This window comes from Manis pentadactyla, chromosome 5, assembly GCF_030020395.1.
Source record: "Manis pentadactyla isolate mManPen7 chromosome 5, mManPen7.hap1, whole genome shotgun sequence".
NCBI lineage: Eukaryota > Metazoa > Chordata > Mammalia > Pholidota > Manidae > Manis > Manis pentadactyla.
Genome location: NC_080023.1, coordinates 83590074 through 83612588, shown reverse-complemented (window position 1 = coordinate 83612588; position 22515 = coordinate 83590074). Strand labels below are relative to the sequence as shown.

Here is a 22515-nt window from a genome sequence, read left to right as displayed (position 1 = left end):
TCAGTGTACACAAAGGGAATCTGAACACCCTGTGTGGGACTGAGAGAGAAAAAAATGGAATCCAGGAATAAGAGACTAAAACTTACATATAGGCTGGGAATTCCACTCCTAGGAATTTACCAAAAGAAAACAAGTTCTCAGATTCAAAAAGACATCTGCACCCCTATGTTTATTGCAGCACTATTTATAATAGCCAAGATATGGAAGCAACCGAAGTGTTCGTCAGTAGATGAATGGATAAAGATGTGGTACATATACACAATGGAATACTATTCAGCCATAAGAAAGCAACAAATCCTACCATTTGCAACAACATGGATGGAGTTGGAGGGTATTATGCTCAGTGAAATTAGCCAGGCGGAGAAAGACAAATGTCAAATGATTTCCCTCATTTGTGGAGTATAACAATGAAGCAAAACTGAAGGAACAAAACAGTAGCAGACTGACAGACTCCAAGAAGAGACTAGCGGCTACCAAACGGGAGGAGTGTGGGAGGGTGGGTGGGGAGGGAGGGAGAAGGGGATTGAGGGGTATCATGATTAGTGCACATGGTGTGGCGGGGTCATAGGGAAGACAGTGTAGCACAGAGAAGTCAAGTAGGGACTCTGTGGCATCTTACTACACTGATGGACAGTGACTGCAATGGTGTATGGGCAGGGACTCAATAATATGGGTGAATGTAGTAAACACATTGCCTTTGTTGTGAAACCTTCAGAAAATTGTATATCAATGATACCTTAATAGAATAAAATAAAATAAAAAAACAAATGAAAATAAAAACTTACAGGGAAATATTTAACTTAATAAAATCAAAATGTTATCTGAAAATGGTATATTGCCAGTAAGGTCAAGGATTTAATGCTAGTCCATTGTCTTTTTCTTTCTAATTTAACTTGGTCTGACAATAAGTTAATGGGTGTGGCTTAAAAACCCCAGATCACATGGGTGTAATTGGTTGGTATTTAAGCAAAGAAAAGAGCTCTTTGTACTGGAGCAGGAAGTGTCTGTAGTATTCACCAGTCTCCTGGCCTGCAGAGAAAACAGAAACATGAGCACAGCAGGAAAGGTAAGAAAAATAATTTTTTACTTTTGAAAATATATTCTCATTATATAATATACAAAGAGATATAGTATTTAATGAATAATTTAAAATTCATATTTAAATTAGAAACAATATATACTGAAATACAACATAGATTATGTGTTTCAGGATGCAGTGTATATTGAACTACAACTGAAATAGGCTATTCCTAAATATCTTTAACAAGAATGTATAGCCACTATACCTGTTAAAGTCTTTATTTCCTATATTAAATAAATGTGCTGTAGTTATAGCCAATTGTGAATAACTTGCAAGTCTAAAGTTACATATTTTTAATCAAGAAGTTATCTTTATTTTAAGAAAACATGATTTAAATGTGTGTTTCTTTTGTAATCATGTTCTTTTTTATGGACACAGGAAAATTAGGTTTGACAAAAGTTTTATGAGGAAATCTGATTCAGGGGACTTTTAAATATCCTTTAAACCTGACTATGAAGTCTCTTTAAAAAGGCACATGGATCTCAAAGCATTAGAATCAAGTTCAAGCAAGCCAACATCAACATGCAAATTCTGATTTTCAAAAGGTTCAATTATGGCACAATCCAGGAACATTCCATAGAAATCCTATAGAACAATCTTTTCTCCATAAAAAAATCAACATAATCTTACAAAAAAATTATACCGATACAGTTTGAGTTACTTGTTAGCACTTGGAACAGAGATATTTGGTTCTAAGCCTTCCATAGATTCATGCTTATTTGTTCAATGTGCTTACAGGTATAGAGAAATGCATGTGGTCATTCAACAAAATAATTCATGTTATTTAACTGCTTAATTACAAAAGCCTCTACAACTGTTTCCAGTACATTTGTTGTGTTAGGAGTCATACAACATAACACCTAGCTATGAAAACTCAATTTAAAGATATACACACTGCGTGACAGAGGAGTCCTATGTCAATAAAATGGTGGGCAATCACATGGGTAGCCAATTGTCAGTTTTCTTATTCCAACTCTATTTTCATTCATTACTGGTTAACATTTACAATGGCATATTACATTTCAAATGAAGAAGAGATAGAAAAAAGAAAAATTAAGTTTGCCAAAACTCAGCTCAGAAGAAATAACAAGTTCAGGAAGCAAAAGTATAAACCAAATGTATTAATGAAAACAATAAATGATAGGCAATCAATCCTTCCCTTTCAGGTGCGTTATCCATAAGTTTTAGCTTTGTGATAACACTTCATTTATGTTTACCCTTCCTGCATTACATTTTTCTCAAATGCTAAATCATAATAAAATTATACTTGCTTCATAAGGTGGTTGTGAGAATTAATTAATACTGTAAAGCACTTAGTGCCTGGTACACAGAAGTAATTCAATAAATATTACTCACTGCTCTTACCGTTGTTACTGTTATTATTTAACCTTTTGTAAATTTGTAACTCTGGGAAGAAAATCTGTACCCATTCCCTGGCAAAATACCTTTGAAACTGAAATCAGTCAAGGGAGAAATAAAGTGGGAGAAACCTGTTTATTGCTTACAAGCAGTCATTCACTTCTGTTTGCAAACAGGCTGCAAAAAGGGGGGCCCCACCCAACATCTACGGTCCAGATATGCCCTTCCTTGCCCTTGTAATTACCTATTGATATGGAGATGGACTACTTCTCTACACCCAATAACGGCACCAATAAATTCATGATAATCTTCAAAATGGAGGATTCAGCTAAATTCAAAGTCCAATGCAGATTTAGTCCATAGCTGGCCCATTCCACAGGCAGGAAGTAGCTGAACAGTTAGGGAGTTCAATCATCAAGGAGCAGCTGCAGCCAGGGGCAGGTTCAAGGCCACAGGAAGTAGTAGAAGAAAATAACATTAAGGGCAGTAAGATACATGTTTTAATGACACCAGAATAGGCAAATCTTGTCCATGAGATAGGATGCATACAAGAGAGTGGTCCTGTGATAGGACAGTGGCAGGAATGGGATCTCTTCCTGGTCTAGAATACCAGATTTTCACACCCCTCCCTGTGGGAATTACAGATGGGTCAATATATAGGGCTATGGGAGGTATATGCACTGGCCATAAAGATAAAACAAAACATCCCCATAAGATGCTCTCACCTCCTAGACATTTTGGGTACACTACCATGATCTTTGGGAGTCACCCTGATGTTAATCCAGGAATACACATGAGACCAGCTTCCAGGCATTTTCCCCAAGGTGCCAGAAGAGTCAGTCATCACTGGTCCATGTGTCAAAATGTCCAGAGGCCACGTCCACTCAACATTGTCTCCAGGGTTTAATGCAGTTGGGGCTGGCAGCAGGATGTTGCTCTGCTGGCCATGTCCTGGCTTCAATAACTCCTCTTTGGTTTGCACATACAGTTGTATAGGAGAGGCAGTAATGTGTGTTAGCATGTTCACAGGGTTCAAGGCTCCTTTTCAGGGTTTGTCATTCAAATGCCATAGCACTGTCCACAAGCAAACTGACCTGCACCAAACACTACCGGTTTCTGACTTCAGGCCAGATTTCAACAAACCCTTGTACCTCTCTATCATGCCTGCCCCAGTAGGGTTATATGGTACATGAAACTTTCACTTTATTCCTAATTTCTGTGCCCATTCTTGTAATGCATGTCCAGTTAAGTGGGTGATTTGATCACTCTCAGTCACCTGCAGCCGGCCATAGGCTGCAGAGATGCTCTAGGACCCTCTTGGTGGTTTGCTGATCTGCAAAATGTGCAGGAAAAGTAACCAACAGGCCAGTAGGTGTGTCCACACAAGTCATTACATACCAATATCCTTCTGATATGGGCAGAGGCCCAATATAGTCTATCTGCCACCTGACAAGGGCGATCAGCCCCTTTACTATTGTCCCATGTTGCTGCGGAACTTCATGTAAGTCCCTCTTAGAGCACACAAGGCACTCCTCCCGGGCTCTGCTGACTTCATCAAAGGTCAATGGCAAGCCCCACTGACAGACTACAGCCCACATTGTCTTTTGCCCCATGTGCAACAAATTGCTGATATAACCATTGGGCTACATCAGAGGCAGGCTTCCTTCTAGCCAGCACACCTGGGCCAATATGTCTGCTTCATCATTTCCTGGGGATGCCAAAGGCAAATGGCCAGTCACATGATATACGGTAATAATCTTAGTCTGACCAGAGACCCATAGGTCTTGCCACAACTCTTGCCCCCAAAAGGGCCAGTGACCAACCATCCAGTTGACATGGTACCATGTTGGTAGCCACAGGGTCAAGCCCCAATAAACGGTTCACTGTCAGTGCAGATAACTATAGTGGAGGACTCCTGGGTTATCACGAGCCATACTGCCCACAACTCAGCCCACTGAGGGCTCTTCTCTTCTCCATCATCCATCCATATTGTCTCAGTCTTAGGATGGAAAGCCACAGCCCTCCACTTTGGGGGCTGCCCACAACTGGAGCCACCTGTATACTAAACATCTTCAGATATAGAGGCCTTTGCCTCCTGATAAGGACTCTTGGCTACCAATGGCTCAGAATCAAGTTCTTCCTGCTTTCCACTGGTATACGTCACTGGCACCAATAAGAGTTGGAGTTCTCCACTTAAGGGGCTGATAGAGAGGGCACTATGCTGCTGTAAGTATGTGCCCCACTTGGCCAGTGTAGGCATCTGTGCCATGCCACTCTGTAGCCTTTGAGTCCAGTCTCACACCAACCTAACAATGGAATAGGTAGTTATTACCTTGGTCGGAGCTGTTCTGGTGATGCGCTCCACAGCCAGCAAGGTGTGGTACACAGCAGCCAGTTGCTTCTCTGTCAAGGTGTACTGGACCTCTGCTCCTTTCCATAGCTGTGACCAGAATCCAATAGGTTGTCATGTCCATTCAAACCACTACCAAAGACCCCATCCATAACCATTTTCAGTTACATGAACATCTAGCTCACAGGGCCTTGATGAGTCCATTACATTCAAGGCCTATTCGGCCCTGCCTGCCCACTTAGCTATACATGTTTCATCCCAGTCCCACCTGATGTCCTTTCATATCAACCAATACAAGGGCTTCAGAATTTGTGCCAAATGCAGGATAAACACTGCCCAGTAGCCCAAAAGACCCAGAAACTCCTGTAACACTGCCACAGTGGTAGTGGTTGGGAAAGCCTGGACCTTGTCTATTACTGATTCTGGGATAACTTCAGTTTCCCCCAACCAGACAACCCTTAAGAAGTTTAAAGGCAAACCAGGGCCCTGAACCTTGGTGCTGTTTATAGCCCATCCTTTCTCCTGTAGATGCTGCAGCAGACTAGGAACTGCCCCTTCTAAATCTGCAAGAGAATCAGATATGAGCATGATATCAACAGTGTAGTGATATAGCTGCACCATTTTCAGTTTCTTCCATGTGTCCAAGTCCTGGGTTACAAGCCCGTGACAGATGGTGGGACAGTGGAGGTATCCCTGTGGAAGGACAGTGAATGTTCACTGTTGGCCTTCCCATGTGAAGGCAAACTGTTCCTGACTTTCCTGTGCTATGTCAATAGAGAAGAAAACATTAGCAAGGTCTACAACATAAAGATACATCCCTAGTTCATGACTGAGGGTGTCCATAAGGGCTGCTATAGAGGGGGCAGCAGCATGCAAAGAGGGGGTGACTTTATTAAATTCCCTGTAATCAACGGTCATACGCCAAGAACCATCCAGCTTTTTTACTGGCCACACTGGGGAATTAAAAGGACTATGAGTGGGCTTTATAATGCCCACCTTCTCCAACTCCTGTAGAATTTCTCCAATTTCACTGCATTCCCCAGGGAATTTATACTGCTCAGTACTTATCACCTGCTGAGATACAGGCAGAGCTACAGGCAGGTGCTGAACATGTCCCCTCAGAACTGACTTTACCACATGTACCCTCAGTCTGAACTCACCTGCAGTGGTCTCTACCACAGGCCTTCCAGGATATATACCCCAAAAATATATTCAGGGATGGGAAAAATGTACACAGTATACCCCTTTGGGGATAAATGCCCTATCCCCCTTTCTTCACTCCAATTGCTTTACCCCCATAGCCATCTATCACAGCAGGGGTCCTAGGAAAAAGCTCAGGGTTGCCATAAATCAGAGCATATTCAGCCCCTGTGTCCACCAGTGCCAGAACATGTTGTACATTCATGGGGGACCAATGAACTGCTAATTCTACATGTGGCCTCTGTGGTCCCCACCAGTCCCCCAAGGTGGGAGCCTTGACCCCGCACTCAGTCAAACCATGACACCCAATCATCCTCCTATGAGATGAGTACTGTCCCCAGGAAGTCTTGCAGGGACACAGGCTGGACATTGGGCTTTGACTCTGGCTTCCAGGTCCTGGATCTCAGTGGCTGGAACTGCTGCTCTGGCTTTAATTGGTGCCACAGTTCTAACAAGATCCTACTGAGCTGCCCATCATGTTTTTCTATCACTACCCTGGCCTTTATCAAATCAACCCACATCTGGGTCCTCAAGACCTTCATGGGGCCCTTTGCACCTCTCCTTTCAGTCGTAGCCTGTACTTCCTTCTGTGTTCTTATTGTTTCAACCTCCCCCAGATGTGCTAAAGTACACTTTATGGGTTGCCCTATGTGGGGGGCAAGAATAGTCACTAAGGACCCAAAGAGAGATGGGGGAGCTGTACAGAACACCAGATTTCCAATTCTTATGGTGAACAACTCCTCAGTGGGGTTCTGGGGGTCCATATTATAGATGTTATTTTTCATGCCCAGCTCCCATAACACCTGCTGGAACTGCATATGTTTTCTAGCTAGTGGGTAAGTATGGTAAATCATCCTGATTAGGCCAAACTGTGCTGATGGCTGCTGTCAGGCAATCCAGAAGCACCTGATTCCCTGAGGTGTGACGGGCACTTTGCAACCACAGCTGGAGGGAAGGATGAGTCATCAGGGAAGCCAGTCTACCCATTTCATAATCTGACACAGCAATGTTTTCTGCCCCCATATCCCAGAGACACAAAAGCCATGTAGACAGAGGTTCCAAGGCTTCTGCCAATACCAAACGCTCAGGTCCACCAGCTCATCCTGGGTATAGAGGGAGAGCATGAAGTGCTCCACAACCTGGGAGGGGGCAGCTCCTCCCCCTGAGGAGCCCATGGTGCATTTTTATTTTCTTAATTACAATTGGATGGGCCTTTAATCAAGGAGAATCTGGTGCCTCAGGTAGTGGCCTTGGCAACAGATCAGCCCTCGGCCCAAACTCCTTATCCTCCCCTGACATCTCCTCTACCATCTCCAGATCTGAAGGCACTACTCTTTCTTCTGCCTCCCCCACAGCCTCCTGCAATGTGGATTCTCCTGCCACCTCCTCCCTCACTTCTAATATATCTTTCAGGAGCAAGACTTATCTTCTCAATAACTGTCTCTCTTACTTAAGGGCATCCAGTAGGTCATTGCCCAGCTCCTCCAAATGATGCCAAAATGTGTCTCTCTCCTCAATAACCCTTTCCACTATCTCGAGAAACAGACATTCCACAATCCCAGCTGGTACACAGCCCCTCAGGGCCTCCATCTCACAGAGGGCTAGTTCCACAGCTTCCAGTGTCTCCACCCTTCCCCAACTCTGGGGAGGCCCCACCCTTCTAGGAGGTGCTTTAACCTAGACCAATTCCCCACTAGGGGCTCCCCATTTGGAAGCTCCATGGATAGGGGGCTCCCAGGTGAAGTCACACCCTGTACTGCTGCAGCCACTGGGGCCTCTCCACTATCCACAAGGGAGAATCCTGGTATCTCCCCACCATCTCTAGAGGCAGCCTGCCCAAGGGTCATACCCATGAAGACAGATTTCAGGTTCAGAGGTCCTCCTGACTACCTCCAGATGTAACTCTGGGGTAAAATATTTTTCCAGCCTGGGCAAAATACCTTTGAAACTGAAATCAGTCGAAGGGAGAAATAAAGTGGGAGAAATCCATTCATTGTTTACAAGCAGTCATCCACTTCTGCTTGCCTGTGTCTGTCATGTCCTGGCTGCAAAAAGAGACCCCACCCAACCTCTCCAATCCAGATATGCCCTAGCTCCCCCTTATAATCACCTACTGATGTAGAGATGGATTACCTCTCTCCACCCCTTGGGAACACCTATTAATATGGAGGTGCACTAAGGCCAGGCAAGAGATTCTGGAAATATTGCAATTTTACCCACATAATCTTACTACCATGGATAGTGAAAAAATAAGGTTGGATTGATCTTAATTCTCTGGATAGAATTTTTGTGATTTGAGGAAAATTAGTCAATTATGAGTCAACTGACCCTCAATATTTCCATTTGTAACATAAGACCAATACCCTATTAGCTTCACTGTGAGGTTTAAAGAGCAAGAATGTAACTACCCAGCACAGGCTATAATGTGTGTGCCATATCATAGGCACTTTATAAACAGGACCTATATACCACTAGTGTGTCATTTCCAAGTACTTTCATATTTATTGTGGCTTTGACCATGGCAAATACTCTGCAAAGTGGGAGGATTTGACATATAAATAATAAAAATGAATTTTCAAAAGGATAAATTTCAATTGAATTTTTAAATATTATTTGTAATTTTATCTAGAAAAAATTCTCTCTAGAAAAATCTCCCTTATCTGTGTAAGCTTTGAAACAATGAAGGCAGGTTTTATATTACATTCCCAAACACTAAAAATATGTATTCATCTTTAATTTTTAAGAACATCTATGGGTAAGCTGTGCTAACTAGAAAAACACCATTACCCCATTTAAAAATATATACATACATATGCAGGTGTGAGTCTACGGCTTTGACCTCTCCAATTTTTGGCTCAAATCTATTCTGGAAGGAATCTCTACCCATAAATTAGGTAGCAAAACAGAGCTGCCAAACCTAACTTTTCAAATGAGTGATGCAAACAAACAGCATGCAGAAGTAGTGTGGAGAGAAAACCAAAGGAGAACAAGTAGACAGAGAAAGGGAAGACATCCAAGGCAGGGAAGCAAGTGTGCCACTGGGGTCATCAAGTCAGGCTGTTTGGCTTAAGCAGAGGGTTGAGCAAGGGGGCAACAGATCACTTATGTGAACAGACACTGAATCTGTGTTAGCAAAATAGTGGTGATTTAGAACTTCATGTACAAGCCAACAATCATTGGGTAACAAATAAGAATGGCCTAAAAGAATGTTACATTTTATCTCAATATCTCTTATTGTTAATTCTGTTTCTTGTTATGTTATTGCTTTATACATTCTTTTAAAAAGGTATCTTTATTTTCATTGCAAATCAGAGGTTACTCATTTCTATGGAGCACTTTATAGGCTGTCCAAACATGAGGCTAGATGTTGCAAGTAAAAAGATGCAAGTCAATACCTGACTTTAACAGTGAGGAAAAACTGGTATCATTTTTTTGTTCAATTTCTAGGTAATAAAATGCAAAGCAGCTGTTTTATGGGAGTTACAGAAGCCCTTTTCCATTGAGGATGTGGAAGTGGCACCTCCTAAGGCCCATGAAGTTCGTATTAAGGTGAAACAATTTTTCCTCTTCTACTTAATTTTAGGTTTAGAAAGTTCAGAAAATAGTAAAAAAAATAGAAGCACCTTTTATATGGTGCCTCCAACCAATGGAATTCTATTTATTGTCAAGAAAAGATATAAATACAAATTGCTACATTTTAAAAAAGAAACCAAAGAGTATATAAGATATAATTCCCAATAAAATTAAAAAAGAATTTATGTATTTGTACAGAAAAAAAATCAAGATTTAAAACTCATTTAGTATTAGATGGTGGAACTTGAGTGACAGTTTTCTTGGTGCTAAACTGCAATTCCTATTCTATTCAAAAAATTTGATTTTTATATATTACGTAAGACCTAAATATTTCAAAACAATTATTTCACAGATTATTCCAAATTATTTAATATAAGAGAGGAAAACAGAGGAAGGTTTTAGACTGAATAATCTCAGAGGTAAACTGAATCTTATTATTTCAGAAGAGTAGGGAGTATTAGTAAAACCCTTGAAAACTCTTTAGAAGTCCAATTTCAGAAATGGATTAAGTTTCTTATGTTAAGTCCATATGAATATGTTAAGTCCATCTAAGAGCCATAATCGTTCTGAATCTAATTACCTTTCCTTCTCCCTGTAGATGGTGGCAACAGGAATCTGTCGCTCAGATGACCATGTGGTTAATGGAACCATTTTCTCCCATTTCCCCGTGATTGCAGGCCATGAGGCAGGTGGTATTGTGGAGAGCATTGGAGAAGGGGTAACTACAGTGAAACCAGGTATAGAATTCAAACTTGGGGAATGTGCCTCAGTTCAGGACCCCAAGATCATCCAGCCTGGATGATGAAACTGAGGCAATGAAGGTCACAGTGGAGCTGGGACTTGAACAGAGGTCTCCTTTCTTCCCTACCTGCCTGACTCAAGCACATGCGCTTTCATACACTCATGAATTCTCCCTTCAGCAAGTATTTGTTAAGTACCTAATTGATTCTAGATGTGAGGCACCAGGTTAAATCTTCTTGGGATACATGAAGATCAAAAGATATCCAGTGCCTGCCAGAATAGAGTTCATAATCAAATCATTTCCATTTTAGCACTGCTGAGTATTGTCTTCTGTCAGATCTAAGATATCTACAGATGGGACAAGGGAAAAGATGTAAGTCTCTTTGTCCTAAACCTCTAGATCAGTGTATGGAAACTAGTCTGTGCTGACTTCACACAATGGCTGTTGAGCTGCTGTGACTGAATTCACATGATCTCCTCTTAGATGGGAAGTGGAGCCCATTCATTGGTTTTCTTTTCTAACATGACCTCCCCTCTTGAGCACAGAATGCAATGAAAGAGAAATGAAATAGAATGCCACCTAGGAAATGAAATGGAGACATACCAGAAGGCATCCTGTAGTAAATAGGATATTTTATTACCTTTAACCATAGTTAAATGTGACTGATTATAAAGTACGTTTTGTCTTTAATATTTATTTTATCCTAGTTTTATGTATTAATATAAATATTAATTAATATTATTATTAATACTTTTAAAGGTTAAGGGTGAATATATAGAAAATTTCCATGCCATGATCTCCACATAAAATTTATCTATTAAATGTGATGGTCCCACCATTTTTCTGGGTCTTGTGGATAGGTAGCAGAGATGAATAAAAATAAAAACTATGTTTAATTCTAAAATGTCACTTTAGCCTATAAATTCAACCTCCTCTGTTACCAAATACTTAATTGACCAATGAACAGAAAATAATAAAATAGATGGTCTGGTTTCAGCTCTTAGTATTTCCTTCAGTTAGAAATAAATTAATAATAAATGACACCCTTATTTTTTACCCCTGTTCCCTCCACTATAGCAGAAAAAATAGATAATTCCAAAATATCAGCTACAAATATTTGAAAGTCACTTCTTATCCTAAAAGAAAGTGCCCAACTCACTGCTGGATTTTTTCAAAGGATTTTCTTAAAGTCTTTTTTGTCCCATTTTTAAAATGTTTCCTTTAAAAGAACTGAAATTTCAAAAACAAGCCTTTATTTCACAGTGAAGATCAGCATAGTCACTTTGAAAAGCCAAGGAATACTTATTAGAACATTCATTTTTATTTTATCCCAAACTATTACAACATAGTGGATCTCCCCGTAATCTACTGCAACTACAGCAGTCTGCTCACAACTAAAATTTGTAGTTACAGTGAGAATATTTGAGGTTTAATTAAAGGATTATATGAGATGATTCATTTAAAACCCCCAGGAAAAAGGGCACAAAAGAAAAGATGACAATTAATACAATGGAAATAACTTCTAAATTCCAAGTTTTTTCCCATATTTGTATTTCGTCTTTGGGAAGCTTCAGGCACATGTAAACACAAACCAATACAATGCTGGCAGGCAGTGACCAATGACACAGTGGTGACTGGGCCCTATTTCTTGGAAACTTTTCAAAGAGACAAGCCTCTAACACATATGCATATGCCTTAAGTTCTTGCTCTACTAATTCCTGGGTAGAATTTTAATTTCTAGAATTTGTTTTATCCCCCTCCAGGTGATAAAGTCATCCCACTCTTTATTCCCCAGTGTGGAAAATGCAGTACTTGTAAACACCCAGAAGGCAACTACTGCTTGAAAAATGCGTAAGTTTTTGATACTCTCCTTACACAGTCTGATTTGTATATCAGTTATGCTCATACCTCACGCCCTTGTGTGTCTGTGTGTTACACGGACCAGTATGGGCATGCCTCGGGGGACCATGCAGGATGGCACCAGCAGGTTCACCTGTAAAGGGAAGCCCATCTACCACTTCCTTGGCACCAGCACCTTCTCCCAGTACACAGTGGTGAATGAGATCTCAGTGGCCAAGATTGATGCAGCTGCACCACTGGAGAAAGTCTGTCTCATTGGCTGTGGATTTACTACTGGTTACGGGTCTGCAGTCAAAGTTGCCAAGGTAGGAATAACAGTGGGTGATAAAACGGCTATCTTTGGACTTTCAGCAAACAAAAGAAAAGCAATTTCTCTCAGGAATCAGAGATCATTCTTCATAGATTTACTGGTACTTTCCCCTTGCTACTATAATGACATTGGTATATCCCATAGAATTTAGGCTGTCAACTATGAGTAGAAAAATGTCCTCAGAAGGAATTGAGAGGATATCTTAGAAAATATATCTGTTTATCACAGATGAAAACCTGTTGATGCTTAGCTAAGACAAAGTGAAGATGTCATTTTCCATAGTTATTCTTCTATATATATATATATTATTTACATGATTACTAAATTTTAGATTTGGGGGCTCATTCAGTCACTCATTCTAAGATTATACAGCACCAACGTGCATCAGGCACAGTAGGTTCTGCTAGGTTCTGAGGCAGAGGCAGCAAAAGTAAATGTATTTACAAGGGCTGCCTTTGAGGAGCATCTAGTTTGTGGATCCTCTATTCCCAGAAATAGGGCCAACAGTAGATTCTAAAGTCTTACTCCAAACCAAGAGGCACCAACATATCCACTCCGTGGATCCCTAGGGGGAAAATAATGAAGCTTCAATAACATAATTTGCATTTATTCCTCCCAGTAGATTTCATTGCTACATCTCCTTGCCTGCCATGAAAACATACATACACACACTTCAGGGGTGGTAGATTTTTAAGGAGAACTTGGTTAAAGGCTCTTCTTCCCAAAAGGCTGAAAATCTAGTAGTATCCCTACATTTTATAAAATGGAGGTCCAGAAATATAAATCTATTTGCCCCAAATCTCACAGGTTGTAGTATGAGAACTGCAACTAGTCTATCTCTCAAAACTCCTGCTGAATCTTAAGCCATAATACATAATTTCCTGCACTTTTAAATCACAAGCCTTGTATTTTTCTAAGGTAAAAATTGGTGTTACACCCTAGAGTATGATTACTTGGAATGGGAGAACATTTTACCTACACTGAAGGTGGACAGACAAGGTTTATTAAGCAGTCCCTTGTCAATTTAAACAATTAAGAGCACACATTTTCCAAATTTCTGTGGCTCTAGCACTAAGTCCCATGTGCGATTGCATCTTTTGTTTGAGCAGGTGGTCTAATTGAGTCTACAAGCAGACAGAAGCCAATGACAGTCCTAATAATGAATTTTATCCATTATTAAAATATAGACTGACTTTCCATTACACTGTTGTTCATTAGTGCATTTTTAAAAAGAAGGGATGAAGACCACTAAGATCACGTTGGTCTCAAGCTGTATTATCTTAAAGTTACCTGTTAAAGTTCCCCTGATGTTAGGTTTTGCTTTAAGCTAAGGATGACTCATATGCTGGTCATGATACTGAAAGTTAATGAACCAAAGAGTTAATTATTGAGGGTTTGTCTGGAGTACTTTTTCAGTCACCTAGGATGACCTTTTCTACTTATTTCATTTCACCAAAATTTCATTTGTATAGGTGTGATGTACTGAAGTTGGCTATCAACTGATGTGAGCCATCTCTTCAAGATAGGAGTCACCAGCATTTGGAACTCAAAAATTACCCAGGCCACTGGCTCCCAGTTCAGCTTCCCATTGGAGTCACTTGGGTTCTAGGTCCCACCTGAAGAGTTTCTGATGGAATTGGTTATAAGCTGTGACTTGGGCATTGAGATGTTTTAAAGCTCCCTAAATGAATCTAATGTCCAGGAAAGTTTGAGAACCACTGATCTAATCCAATCCCTTCAATTTAAACATGAAGCCAAAAGACGTTTTGCAGCAGGTTGGACATAAGAATTTGAGTAGCTCCAGACAATGGACAAGGCGTGGCACTTCATATAGTTTAGGCACTTTTAAACAATCATTCTTATTGCTTAACTTAATCCATTCTTGCATTTTCTGAAAACACAGGTCACCCAGGGCTCTACCTGTGCTGTGTTTGGCCTTGGAGGAGTCGGCCTGTCTGCTATCATTGGCTGTAAAGCAGCCGGAGCAGCCAGGATCATTGGGGTAGACATCAACAAAGATAAATTTGCAAAGGCCAAAGAGGTGGGTGCTACTGAGTGCATCAACCCTCGGGACTATGAGAAGCCCATCCAGGAGGTGCTGCAGGAAATGAGCGGTGGAGGTGTGGATTTTTCATTTGAAGTCATTGGTCAGCATGAGACCATGGTATGTAACATGAAATGTCAAGATACCTGCTTCTGTGGCAGAATATAAATACTATATATAAATATTTTAAAACTATAATGACAATTTTGCATCTCCTGTTTGTTACCCATATTGTTCAATTTATGATTATGAGAAATCTTTCATTCTAGCAGCTAGGCAAATCTGTCTTAGGTAACATTTCCCCTTTAGAAAGAGAAGGGAGTTTTTAAAAATTGATCCATTATAAATTTACTTTAATTCTTGGTAAAAAAGTTCAAGTTCAATTAAGTATAAATTATACAGACTCTGTTCCCAAATTGGCAAGTTTGATTTTTTTCCCACATTCTTAACAAAAATGGTTTAACAATGTTTTATATATTTTTAATGAATTCTGATCTTTTTTCATATATCATACTTTGGCCAAAAGGAATAATGAGCAATTTCAGGCCCAATTTTAGTATTATTTTATTAACAGAAAATATTACATTTTACCATTTACCACATTACCCCATTTTACCACAGCAGATGGCACAGGGCCTTGCACATAGTAAGTACCCAATATCTAAGAGTTGGACTAAATATTTTTTTAAAAAGCAACAGGTTTTTTCCAGCAAAAGAAATTAGAGATTCATATCTCATAGCATTGTTTATGGATCATGTGAGATAATACATGCAAACACTTAGCACAGTGCCACCTATCAGATATTTATCTCAATAAATGTCAGCTGGTGTTATTAGTAGGCAGTACTGTTTCCAGTTCTGTGGTGCTTACATCATGTTTGGAATGTCATGCATAACATTATTTTCAAATAATTACAAATATCTTCAATTACAATGAGGATCACGTCTCCAGTTATATTACACCTAACCAGAATTCTAACCTGATAGCCACATGTTCTGAGGTTATCCCGTCTTCCAAATATACTCCAAAATCAAAGGACTAATCATTATATACTGCTGGGGGATCCTAAACAATTTTCTTAACTATACAATGTGTTTAAAAACCTGACTGGAGGGGGAAAGTTTTCCTTAGAAGTTCCAGAATAATTAGTATAGTTTAAAGTAAAACCAATATACGTTTTTGAGAGATAAAAGCGCATTTGCAACATGTCCATTTTAGGCCAACAGATATATGAAAAGGTGCTCACCATAGCTAATCATCAGGGCAATACAAATCAAAACCGTAATGAGATACCACCTCACACTTGTTAGAATGACTATCTTCAAGAGACGAGAGATAAGGGTTGGCAAGTGTGTATAGAAAGGGAACCTTTATACTCTGTTGATGGAAATGTAAATTGGCCATTATGTACAGAGATTCATCAAAAAATTAAAAATGAATTATCATATGATCCAGCACTCCCACTTCTGGGTATATACCAAAAGGAAATAAAATCCTTGTATAATCCAAAGGAAATAACTATCTTGAAGAGATATCTGCACCCACTTTCACTGCAGTATTATTCACCATAACCAAGATGTGGAAACAACATGTGTCTATCGACAGATGAATAGATTAAATAAATTCTGAAATATATATATATTTTATATATATATATATATATAAGAAGGAAACTCTGCCATTTGCAAAATGAATAAATCCAGACATCATGCTAAGTAAATTAAGCCAGACAGACAAATACTACATGATCTCACTCATATGTGGAATCTCAAAAAGTTGAAATCTTAGAACCACTGAACAGAATGGTGGTTGCCAGGGGCTACAGGGGTGGAGGATGGGGAAGAAATGGGAACATGTTGGTCAAAGGGTACAAACTTTCAGTTATGAGTAAATTCTGGGGATCTAATGTACAGCATGGCAATTATAGTTAATAGTACTGTATTCTATACTTGAATTTACTAAGACAACAGATCTTAAGTGTTCTCACCACACAAAAAAATGGTAACTATGTAAGTTGATGGATGTGTCAATTTGACTGTGGTAATAATCACTGCACATTGCATATGTATATTAAATCATCACATTGTACACCCTAAAATAAATCACATTGTGTAACCTAAATGTAGTAATCATAGCTCAATAAGGATGGAAAAAACAAAATAAATCAGAAAGAAGTGTCTATTTTAGAAATGGACAATAGTATAAGGAATGATTAAAAGAGGAAACCATAAAGTGGACACAAGACAAATTTTGATGATGTAATTACCTTGTATCTTGCTCACTATCAAAACATCTCGTTCCAACTATGAGTTCAAAATATCTACTTAATAAACATATGAAAAATAAATTAATCAACTCACAGATTTGCCTGAGACTCATGTGATGACAAAACATTAATTTTACTTGAGGAATCAGACTTTACAAGGATATACATTTGTAATGATGTTTGCCTTTTTATTACTTAATAAGAAGAAATTAAGTGTGTACAAATTCATTCATCCATTGTCTCCCTCAAAAATTATTTTCTGGATATTTCCTTAAACCACAGCACTATCCTAGGCACAATGGGGAATGAGGAAGCAAAAGGAATAATCTCTATCTTTCACATATTCACAATTTAGCTAAATCAATATAACATGATACTACGTATCATTAGTAGGGACTATCAGAGAATCTACTTTAATGATACTAAATATTAATTTTATTCCAGATGGCTGCCTTGTTATGCTGTCAAGAGTCATATGGTGTAAGCGTCATTGTAGGGGTATCTTCTAGCTCCCAAGAGCTGTCTATGAACCCTATGTTGCTATTAAGTGGACGTACCTGGAAAGGATCAATTTTTGGTGGTATGTAGTTAGATTTGAGGGCTAAATTCCTATTAATTTCAGGGTTTCTTCCCTTTTACAAGGGATAAGACCAGGTTTTAAAAGGCAATATAAATTAAAATTCCTTTGCATCTATAGGCTTCAAATCAACTAGATTAGTAGAACTAGACTTCTCTAGTGTCCCTATAAATTAATGAGGATCTTTCAGCACCTCTTCTTTTGATATTTGTGACTGCACAAGATATCGGCATACCTCATAAGAACCAGGAAATCCATAGCAATAATTTATGTCTGCTGTCATTGCCCAAATTTAGACATTTGCTAAATTGGTTCCTTGACTATGGGGATAATCATTCATACTATAATTTCTCTATATTAACAAAGGACACTAGTTTATCTAAGCATATTTTAAGGAAAAAAACCCTAACTATTGCACAAGGATATCAAAAGCACTCTCCCTTATTAACCTCAGTGGAATCTGTGAAATGTAGCACTTTCTATAAACTTTCATTTTAATTCTATTTGGAAAGCCTCCTCTCCAATTCTCCTCTTACCCTTTACTGAATAACAATGATGTTATTTTCTTTTCAGGCTTTAAAAGTAGAGATTCTGTCCCCAAACTTGTGGCTGACTTTATGGCTAAGAAATTTCCATTGGATCGATTAATAACCCATGTTTTACCTTTTGAAAAAATAAATGAAGGATTTGACCTACTTCGATCTGGAAAGAGGTAGATTTTTAACTTTCTTCTTTTATGGTGGGGAGTTGAGTAACAGAAGAAAAGGTGAAAGGGTAAAAAAAACATTGGAGTCCCTTGGTTTTCCATTATTGGTTCAGTTTTTGCATGTAGAATATTTAAGATCATATTGTGAGGAGCTAAGAACAGTTGCTTTGCATTTCCTGACCTGCTGAAACCACATGATGTTGGTTATAGGGAATCTGAATAATCCGAGCCACTCAGCTTTATTTACAACAGAATACTCACCCTTGCAAAGAAAAAGATTCAGAGTCATGCAGGCATAATTATAACATGAAGTCACTTCAGCCTCCGCCTAGCCACCTAAAAAGATTGACTATTAATAGTTGTACATTTAAATTATATTCAAGACCTACTTATAATGGGAATAGGTGGAGCTACCTTGGGACTGCTTTCTATATAGCCATTACTATGTTTTCATTAAAAAATGACTTATTACTCTTTTTAGTTTATTATCTTTACATAAATAAAAATTATTATATCAGGGAATGGTGTTTTAGATGTTTAAACATTACATTTTCTTCAAAGTTTAGGAAAATAAGCCAATTCCATTTCCTACCTCTAACAGTTAACTCTTACAACCACCTAAAAAGAACTTTTTTATTTGCATATACATAGGAGACACAACTAGTAACAGGCATTATCTGACTCCCACTTTCTAGTTCCAAAAGCCCATGCTTTTTCTTCTGCCTCACACTTCTTATGACATTTTCAACTTTAAGTAGTATTTCCTAAGCACCACACATATAATATATTCTATTAGGCACTTGGTTTGATAAACATTTATTCAGGAAGGAAATAAGCCGGTTTATCACAGAGCAGCAGATTCCATCCTTTCTGAAAAGCAATTTGGTAATTTCTATCAGAAGCCTTAAAAAAAAACTTAGATCTTTTGACCCAGCAATTCTATTTCTGGGAATCTGTTTTACAGAAATAATCAGATATGTAAGCACACCTCTATTTAAGCATCTTCTTCTCTTATGTATAATATCAAGTATGGGAAAACATCCTGAAAGTACAACATTAAGGGGATGGTTAAATAAATTCCAACAATGTACTAGAAAACAACAAAGCTGTTAAAAGAAATTATTTCATAAAATTGGTAAATTCTCATATTGTAATTTTGTTACACAATAGAGAATACAAACATATATACAATATGATCTCAAGTTTTCAATGAAAGCAGTAAAAATCTTTACATATGTCTAGAAAACTACTGATAAAAGGTCAAGAAAATATTAACACTGATTATCTTTAGGTTGTGGGATTGCAGGGTATTTTCACTTTCTTACCCTGTCCTTTTTCTACATTATCGACATATATTTTTCTTATGTATATGTATACACATACATGAAAATTTGTAACATGAAGCCTATCTTTTCCTAAAAGTTTTCCATCAGAATATAGTTTTAAGAAAGGACATTAGTTCTAGCATAGATGTTATATTTCTGACCTTCCCAAGAATGAAATCTCTCTGAATACAAATAACTTTCATTACCTAGTTCTGAGAATCCTTAAACATTTATCAAAGCTATATTAAACCTTCAATTAGTCTTAACCTTATTATATGATCAGTTCCTTCAAGAAAGTTACCTACCATCTTGTAATTAGTGCAAATTTGTATTTGGTTTTAAATCCAAGCACCCAACACCAGATGTGTGACCTAGAGCAGGTTACAAATCTAAGTCCCAGTATTTTTAATGTCTAAAATGGAAAAATACTAGAACCTGCCTCATAGTATTACAGTTTAAGTTGAGGTTTAAATGATAAAATGCATGAAAAGTATCTACAGACTATGTGAAAAATAGCAAGAACTTATGCCATGTCATAATCCACTGTTGTTTCGTATTCATTATTATGCCAGGCACATAGGCTCTCAAAAATTATTTTTTGAGGATGCTAAGATACAGCGAAGCCTAAATGGTAGTCATATACTGGATGTTGTGATTGAGCTTGAGATTGGAGAAAATACAAGACAGAACCCAGAAAAGATGAACTGTCCTATACTTGACTTGACTTGAATGCATTGGGATGGGAACGGGATGCTGGGAAAACAGGCTGCTTTTCATTAAGACACATTAGATGCTCCTTGGCCTCTAACATGGAAGAGTTTGAATTATCTAAACATTAAGGCAATTAATATCTTTTATTTCATGTTTCAGTATTCGTACCATCCTGACATTTTGAGACCATACAAATACCTTCATTTGTGGCAGTTTTCTAATTCCTCCATCAACTGGAACCATCAACCAAACATCATTAATTTTGTTCCTCAGAGGTGCTATCAATAAATCGCACATGGAAGCTTCCACCAAAAAACAAAAATTGATGTGAAATCATTTTTCAAGCAAATATGTAAAATCCAAGTGAGAGTTATATGAACCATCAGCTAAATAACTGAGTTCAGTGAACTTTTCTTCTTAATCATTCAACTGATGTTTAATAATGTAATCTTTCCTATTGAAGAAGGGTATTTCTTTTGACTTCATGTTCATTTTGCATCTTTATCACCCTTAGTCACTGAAACCCAGTGGAGGAGATCCTCACTATACTTGCCCCCCAACATACACATGATGGGCTATTGTGCTTGAAGTCCTGCACTTCTACCTGTATTTCCACTGTCTGTATTTTCCTTTTATGAAATGTACCAAAGCCTTAGGGTAAAAACTATAGTGTGGGAAAGAATATACTTAGATTTATAAGTGGAGGAGGTCCAGAACTTCTAAATGCAGGAAATTTCTGTTTTTTTTAATTTGAGTGTAGTTACATACAGTATTATATTGGTTTCAGGTATGCAACATAGTGATTCAATATTTATGTACATTATAAAGTGATCGCTATGATAAATCTAGCTGCCATCTGTCACTCTACATAGTTGTTATGATATTAACTATATTTTCAATGCTGGGAATCTGATAAGGAAATGTCTCATGTTTTTAAATGATGGGAGAAGGGTTTCTCTTGCTTTTATATTGTTTACAATGAATATAAAATTGTTCTTTTAAATAAAAGTTTCATGCTACATGTGATAATTGTTGAGTTGATATTAAACATGAAAACTGAACTATTTCTGTAACCATAGTCAAAAACCCTGTAATCTTTACTCATGACAGTATTTTATTGTTTAAACAATCTTAGCTTATTATAATTAACTGAAATGAGTCATAAGGTAATTAAAAAGTAATTGGTGGCTTAAAATGTAGGGATAGGAATGAAGCAGCTGTGGAAACAGTGTATAAATGAGTGACTAAGGAACAGCACAAACATTCAAAGTAATGTATTTTCTAAGCAAATATATGTATACATACAGATGTACATATTTCCACAAACAATTTCAATCTAGAACTTCTCTGTTAACTACCATGTCTCAAATCAAGTCTATAACCAGGAATTCGTTTAATTATTTGAATATATGAAAGCCAATGGTACCTATTTGTTACTGCTGTCCCACTTTCTAGGATAGAGTTGTACTTTGAGCTTTATCTCTAAAACTCTAATGAAATGCTTATTCCTTAAAGAGTTTTAACTATCTTCAAGAGTGTTGTTTCCACGTCTATATTTGTCTGATACTGTAAGGTCTTTAGACTTAGAGCAATTGATCTACCCCTTACTTTGTGACCTTCAGCAAGGTACTCTATCTCTTTAAGTCATTGAGTCCTTTGTTTTAAAAAATTATCAACCCATCTCATCTTCATGAAGATCAGATGAGATGATGCTAGTAAAAGGGCTTTCTCAACTGTGAAGTGACTGTGAGTGTAGGGAATAGCTTAATTTCCAAACTCTTTTCATTTTCTAGAGATGTGGTAACTTGAAGTAATTGCTTATGATTTCCCGGCCCACATTCTTAGGACTGTTTTTATCTTGATTAGTTCAGAAAAACAAATCCGTCTATGGTGTTATCAGCTGGGCCCAAATGCTGCCACAGCTCCAGTCATCCAATTTTTTCCGTCTGCTCCTGCGTTTTCAAACCAACCCACATCTGGGTCCTCTTGACCTTCATGGGGCCCTTTAAATTCTTCCTGCAAGAAGCAGACTGTATTTCCTTTTGTGCTTGAGCCTGGGGATAGAGGCAGAGCATGGAGTGCTCCACAAACTGAAGAGGGGGCTGCACCTCTCCTGAAAGAACCCGTGGTCACCAAGTCCTTCTGGCTTTCCACCAGCTTTCAACCAGGTGGGGTCTCAACCAAAGAGGGGCTGGGCCTCCACCCCCACCAGTTCGTCAAACCTCCACTCTTCCAATTCTGGGGCTGACAGCTCCATACATCGCTCTCTTGCCCTATGGCACCTGGCAGCCTGCATGCTGCTGCTTCTAGTGCCGCTCCTTCTCAGGCCTCTTCCTTCACCTGCCTGCACTCCCTTACTGCTTCTTCTCGTGCAGCTCCTTCTCAGGACGCTGCTCCTCCTCGTGCTGCT

At 38.4% G+C, this 22515-nt stretch overlaps 2 protein-coding genes across 2 annotated transcripts in view; one reads left to right on the top strand and one right to left on the bottom strand.

Annotated features, from left to right (window-relative positions):
- The window catches only part of C5H4orf17 (chromosome 5 C4orf17 homolog), a 260042-nt gene that overhangs the window by 109617 nt on the left and 127910 nt on the right, over nt 1-22515 (bottom strand).
- ADH1C (alcohol dehydrogenase 1C (class I), gamma polypeptide) lies at nt 918-21126 on the top strand. The gene is made up of 9 exons (XM_036914058.2): nt 918-1066; nt 9438-9539; nt 10162-10300; nt 12069-12156; nt 12251-12470; nt 14379-14639; nt 17231-17366; nt 17937-18075; nt 20265-21126. The coding sequence occupies exons 1-9, from the start codon at nt 1049-1051 to the stop codon at nt 20287-20289; spliced, it is 1128 nt and encodes a 375-aa protein (XP_036769953.1). The 5' UTR covers nt 918-1048; the 3' UTR covers nt 20290-21126.

Excerpts from the sequence above, each read along its gene's own strand:
- ADH1C (XM_036914058.2), top strand. Across the intron at positions 9,540-10,161 it reads CCCATGAAGTTCGTATTAAG|ATGGTGGCAACAGGAATCTG; the intron begins GTGAAACAATTT and ends TTCTCCCTGTAG. Across the intron at positions 12,471-14,378 it reads CTGCAGTCAAAGTTGCCAAG|GTCACCCAGGGCTCTACCTG; the intron begins GTAGGAATAACA and ends CTGAAAACACAG.